This window comes from Leuciscus leuciscus (assembly GCF_965113295.1).
Source record: "Leuciscus leuciscus genome assembly, chromosome: 16".
NCBI lineage: Eukaryota > Metazoa > Chordata > Actinopteri > Cypriniformes > Leuciscidae > Leuciscus > Leuciscus leuciscus.
In genome coordinates, this window is record NC_138740.1 from 39,328,284 (window position 1) to 39,334,537 (window position 6,254).

At 40.3% G+C, this 6,254-nt stretch overlaps 1 protein-coding gene and 1 long non-coding RNA gene across 2 annotated transcripts; both read left to right on the forward strand.

The window, feature by feature from the left end:
• The first annotated feature begins 635 nt into the window (after positions 1-635).
• Positions 636-1,257, forward strand: LOC309476836. Its single transcript, XR_014198393.1, has 3 exons — positions 636-793; positions 879-960; positions 1,135-1,257. It is a non-coding gene; the product is annotated as an uncharacterized lncRNA (long non-coding RNA).
• A 337-nt stretch (positions 1,258-1,594) lies between these two features.
• Positions 1,595-5,927, forward strand: LOC309477564 (polyunsaturated fatty acid 5-lipoxygenase-like; the record flags this gene model as incomplete). The annotated part of the gene is made up of 11 exons (XM_082140838.1): positions 1,595-1,605; positions 1,735-1,838; positions 1,999-2,171; positions 2,285-2,431; positions 2,530-2,736; positions 2,823-2,909; positions 3,054-3,223; positions 4,212-4,324; positions 5,145-5,245; positions 5,323-5,493; positions 5,584-5,927. 11 exons carry the CDS (start codon positions 1,595-1,597, stop codon positions 5,761-5,763), a joined length of 1,464 nt encoding a protein of 487 aa, XP_081996964.1. The 3' UTR covers positions 5,764-5,927.
• Between the last annotated feature and the right edge of the window lie 327 nt (positions 5,928-6,254).

Sequence of the window (6,254 nt, forward strand, 5' to 3'; positions counted from 1 at the left end):
TTTCATAATGTTTCATAAAGAAAAAAACTATATTGTATAACAAAACCTAATGAGATTAACTAGGGCATCCTGTATGGCAAGCCGTTATATCTTAAATTGTACCCTCGTCGTAATTGCATTTTTACTAGTAGCAATTCAATTGTAGAGCTCTGTAATTAAAAATGAATTGAAGTCAATGGAGACATATGACTAGTAGTAATTGAATTAGAGAGCTCTGTAATTGTAATTCTTTCTAGTAATAATTGAATTAGAGAGCTCTGTAATTGTAATTGCTACTAGTAAGAATTGAATTGTAGAGCTCTTTAATTGAATTCTTACTAGTAAAAATGCAATTATGACAAGTAACGCTGGGTACAATTTAAGCTAAAACGGCTTGCCATAATCCTGACTGCAGTGAAAATTGTGTTGTATTTTTGATTAGTTTTTCCCCAATTAAACTCTTTAATGTTTGCACATACCCTGTGATGTCCAGTCGAGGCCTGATTCACCGGTTTTACTGGAAACGGGCCTCGTAACAGAAGGGCCCTCCGTTGCGCTTGAAACGGGCCACTGAATTGCAAAGGCTCTGGTTGTGTCTAACAGAAGCTGTCGTTAAAGGTGATGCCCATCGACGTCCATGTGAAGGAGACGCTGGGAGACATCGTGCTGGTGAAGCTTGAGAAGAAGAACTTGCTCAATGATCAGTGGTACTGTCGAGTCATCAGTGTGACGTCTCCCTCCGGAGATCGCTTCGACTTCCCCTGTTATCGCTGGGTCGCGAACGAAAAGGCAGTGGTTCTTCGAGATGGCATGGGTGAGTCCTATCCCGACTCTGATCACTATCCAGTCCTAAATCAAGCACGTCACAAATACTGTGATTTTTATGTGTGTTCCTTTAGCTCGATTGTCTCATGAGGATAAAACCGATTTGCTAAATGATCACAGACGCACGGAACTGGAATCCAGACAACAACTGTTCAGGTTTGAGGACACCGTTACAATCCTGGACAATATTCTATCATTTGGTGGTGTAAATGCTGTCTTTATTTTCCCCCAGATATTTTAGTTTAAAATGCTGAACACACTTACAGCATTTCACTTATACTTTGTGACACCAAATATAACTCACTGAAAGATGAATGTTACTTCTTGAAGGTGGAAGGAGTGGCAGCCTGGTTTCCCCATGAGCATAGATGCCAACTTGAGCAGTGAACTCCCTCTGGACGTTCAGTTTGAAGCTGACAAAGCTGTGGACTTCAGTGAAAACTTTGATGAAGCGTAGGTTACACAGTTTGCATTTATCCCTTCGCCTGTGTCCATAACAAATATGCTATTATTGGTTTCCAATGAATGACCCTGTTTGACTGCTGAAAGGACAGTTCACCCCAAAATTAAAATTCTGTCTTTTACTCATGTTGATCCAAACCTGAATGAATGAACTAAAAATATATATTTTGAAGAATGTTGGTAACCAGACAGTTGACGGTAACCACTGGCTTCCACTTTCTTTCTTTTTTTTTCTACTTTTTTAGTTCAACTGAACTAAATGCTTAAATGAACTAAACTAAACATAAAAACTAAACATTAAATTAACTGAACTTAACATGTTTGCAACATGAGTAAATGGTTTTTGGGTGAACTCTCTTTAACCAGGGAATATCCCAAAATAAACTGAGAAAGAAGTGAAGCTGAAACTAACCAGAACATCTGATAATGAGCATTCAGCTGTGTTTTTCCTGGTGTGATCTCTTTCAGGATCAAAAATCTTCGTCTTAAACTGAAGAGCTTGTTCCAGTCATCTTGGACAGATATTGAAGATTTTCGAGAAATATTTATGACAATCAAGGACCCTGTGTCAGGTTTGAACAGTTTCTTCCTTTGTTAAAATGTTTTTTTTTTTTTTTTTTTTTTTCTAATACAGAAATGAGCTGTCCAACTTATTGTGGGGAAAAATAAAACAGGCTGTGACACACATTGTTTGCATTCCCCTAAACTCACTGGCATTATTCCCTCTGACAGAATATGTGATGGAGAACTGGGAAGAGGACTTCATGTTTGGCTATCAGTTCTTAAACGGCTGCAATCCCGTGATGATCAGGAAGTGCACGAATCTTCCAGATGGGTTCGCAGTCACGCAGGAGATGGTGAAAGACTCTCTGGATCGAGGTCTCACACTACAGGAGGAGTTAAAGGTCAGGAGATAATGCTTGGTCCTCAGTGGTGTAGACAGGACAGTTGCAGTGGTCAATTCTTGATGTGAATGACTAATAATGAGATTTTCACTCTAAACGCCTCTCTATTACAGGAGGGAAACGTCTACATCGCAGACTATGCGATACTGGAGGGAGTGCGAGCCAATGCCACCGACCCGAACACCCAGCAGTATTTGTCTGCTCCCTTCTGCCTTCTGTACAAGAACAGCCAGAATGAAATCATGCCGATCGCTATTCAGGTGCCCGCAGAAATCATTCAGTGCAATATTACTTCAAAATAAAGTTAGCGTTTGGAGTTTTTACCAAATATTCTGTTGGTTCACTTGATCTGAAACAGCTCAGTCGTCACACTCCTGCTGGGGCGAACATAGTCTTTCTCCCGAGAGATGATCACTACGACTGGATGCTAGCCAAGATGTGGGTGAAATCCTCAGACTTAAATGTACACCAGCTGGTCACACACTTTCTCAGGACACATCTTACATCTGAGGTTTTTGCCATAGCCATGTACAGACAGCTCGCTGCAGTCCATCCAGTGTACAAGGTAGATTCTGAAACTCATGGCTTACTGCTTTATTGAAGGCTATCGTCTTGAAGCCAATCATTGCAGCCTTTATGTTCTCCTCACAGTTGCTGATACCTCATGTCCGTTACACCATTGCCATCAACACTGCGGCTCGAGAGAAACTCATCTCTAAAGATGGGATCTTTGATAAGGTATCTTGAACCCTGGATAAAGTTCCTTTGAACAATTTTTCTTTTCATGTTTTCACTTTTCACCTCACTGCACTTCTCTAAAGAAGTGTCTACAAAATTGTAGTCTGAGACTCAAAGATTCACTCGTGTCCTTGTGTTTCAAAGGCTATTGCCACTGGTGGAACTGCAATTGTGGAAGTGATTCAAAAGGCCATGAAGACTTTAACCTATAAGTCCATGTGCTTCCCTGAGGCCATGAAAGCTCGAGGAGTGGAAGATCTGCCCAACTACTACTACAGAGATGACGGCATGATGGTCTGGAAGGCAGTCAAAAGGTACTTGATAAAATGCATAATTTACAGATGTTCAAATTAGGGGTGTGACGGTTTGAATTACTCCCGGTTCGGTTCTAGGGTCACGGTTTCGTTTTTTTTATGTGCTTGTATTGTAATAAGGTTATGACACAAATTTTAGAGACCAGTGAAATTTCACAATTCTCTATTCTACCGATCTATATGAGATGAATCCTTATTAAAGTTACAAGAGTTATTCAGCCAAGAGGGTTTTCCCCTTATTTTCTTGTTGTTTGATAAACATTAAAAACACAGACACCAGCAGAAATATATTAGGCTGCTGTCACTTTAAGACATAATGCATGGATCAATATACTGATACTGTACACATGCGCTGTCTTTTCTCGACCGTTTACGTTCACTCAAGACATAACCGACTATGTTTATTGGGATACTCACTAAGTTGGGCATTTTGACAATTGTGTGAATGTCCATTCAAACGCAAGACATGAAAGAACTCAATTTAGTATTCATGCACAAAGCTTTTAGCACGCATATTCTCTTTTGTGTTTTACATTTATGCACTTTTTTTTGGCAGATGCTTTTATCCAAAGTGACTTGCATCAAGGTACACATTTTACATTTTGTCAGTTTTTGCTTTCCCTGGGAATCGAACCCATGACCAACGCTCTACTGTTTGAGCTACAGGAAAGCCCATCACTGCCCAACATGCTAAAAAACGTGAAAAGCTTAAAAACGTGTGCAAATGATAAACTTTTTTTTTCACAATGCAGCACTGACCCACTTTTTCTTTTCCTTTTTTCACCAAACCATATAATAGATGCAATGTCAGATTTGAGATTAACCGTGGGCTGGAAACAATACTTTTTATTTTTTTAACCGAAACCGTTACATCCCTAGTTTAAATGCTAATGGTGAGAATTACAAACAAAGAACAAATTAGTAAAGCATTGACACCAAGGTGTATTTTACATTTGCTGATTCATCATTTAACTTGATCTTCCTCCAGTTTTGTTTCTGACGTGGTGAAGATCTGCTATGGCAGTGATGAGTCTGTTCAGAAAGACAAGGAGATTCAAGCATTTATTCAGGATGTTTGCTTCTCTGGTCTGAAGAATTGTGGTGAGTACAGGATCATTTAACTATATGTTAATGTGTGAATGCGTTACCGCCTCAATGACTCTGCGAGAAGTCCCGGACGAGCCCCCAATTCACACATGCCTTCCCAGTCTGGGGAGTGCGTCACAAGGGAATTCATGGAGGGGAAAAAAAAGCTCTCCTGTCCCAGCATTATAAAAAACCAACATTACAAATTAAAGTTTATTTGGTATATTCAAAATACAAAAAGGGAAGCTTCAAATAGACTCCAGGAGGGGACCAGGCCAAAATAACAAACAGAAGTTCTGACTCTAAACTATCAAAATGGGGAAAAATACCCAACTCCCTCTCTAACCAAAGACAAGAGAAACCATGGACACTAACCACAATGGCACAATGGCACAATTCCCACTCCTTCCAAAATAACAATCACATTGTAAACCGTTTCAAATTCTAAAACAGAGTAACTAAACTCTTCTTCAGTGAACTATGTTGTACAATAAGATTAACACGCAACACTGGCACACTTGCTCACGTCTGGTCAGGAGAAAACATTCCACATAAAAAAAAAAAAAAGTAATTCACTTTTTGCAGGGAGTTTGATTGATGGGCAATCTGATCAATCATAAGGTCGAATTGCCATTTATCAGAAAACCAAACCAGACATGAGTTAGAAGACTGACGTCTGTGGACTTGAACTTGAAAAATGGTGTAGTGACCATCGTAGGTCTTTGCGAACGATCAATTACGCCCTGGGATGTAACGTGTTTGTATGCTAGCATATGCAGTGTTTACACCACTCCTAAATGCATGCGTGTGCTAAACCTGTGGCCATTGTTTACAGAGTTCCCAGATTCCCTGAACACTCGGGAGCAGTTGGTCGAGTTCCTGACCGTTGTGATTTTCACAGCTTCAGCACAACACGCTGCAGTCAACTTTGGACAGGTGCGTTTACAAACACTCTTCAGGATTAATATTAACTATCTATAGGCTGATATCTGTGTGTCTGTCCTGTGTTCCAGTTCGACTGGTTCTCCTGGATCCCCAACAGCCCTTCCACCATGCGGAAGCCCCCTCCCACTCAGAAGGGCCAGGTGGATATGAAGTACATCATGGAGAGTCTGCCGGACCGCGGGCGTTCCTCTTGGGTTCTAGGAATAGTTTGGGCCCTCAGTCAATTCCAGGACAATGAGGTTTGACTGATTCTTCAGAACTAGTTTGCATAAACTTGCTTCCTACAAATTCATTGAAACGTTGTTTTGATTTGTGCAAATCTTCTCCAGCTGTTTCTAGGCGAGTATCCAGATATGTACTTCACTGAACAACCGGTCATGGAAGCCGCCAAGACTTTCCGCAAGAAATTAGCTGAAGTGACCAAGATCATCAAGAGCCGAAATGAGAATTTGAAAGTGCCGTACTGGTATCTGTCTCCAGACCGAATCCCCAACAGTGTGGCCGTCTGAGAGAACATCGCTGGGGGAACTAGGAAACATGACAACCAACAAAATAACTTTAGTGATAATGCTAGTCTGGATGAAAATAATACAGTTACATGTACTAAGAAATTAATGTCTACACAAAATAAAAACAATTAAATGTGCTGTCGATAAAGTTGTCAAGCAGTGTTTTGTTTTTCCTTTTCTTGTGCTTTGGTAGAATAACACTTGTTGAATTTGTCCTGGTCAGATGAAACATGCGCAACTAAGATTATTTAATAAACCAACTCTACTCGTTTTTAACGTCACTTCGGCTCCTGCTTCTGCTCTTCCTGGCTTTCTCAGTCGAACTCACTGGATGATAGAAGATTAGCTATTTCTAGTTATCAGAAAACACTCGCTGTTCACAGGATTGACTGGTTTTGGATAACAGACAAAACATACAGTATATCTTCTGGCAGGATTCTGTAGTTTTCCTTCAACATCCACTGCAACTTCTACATGGAAAACTTTTTTTT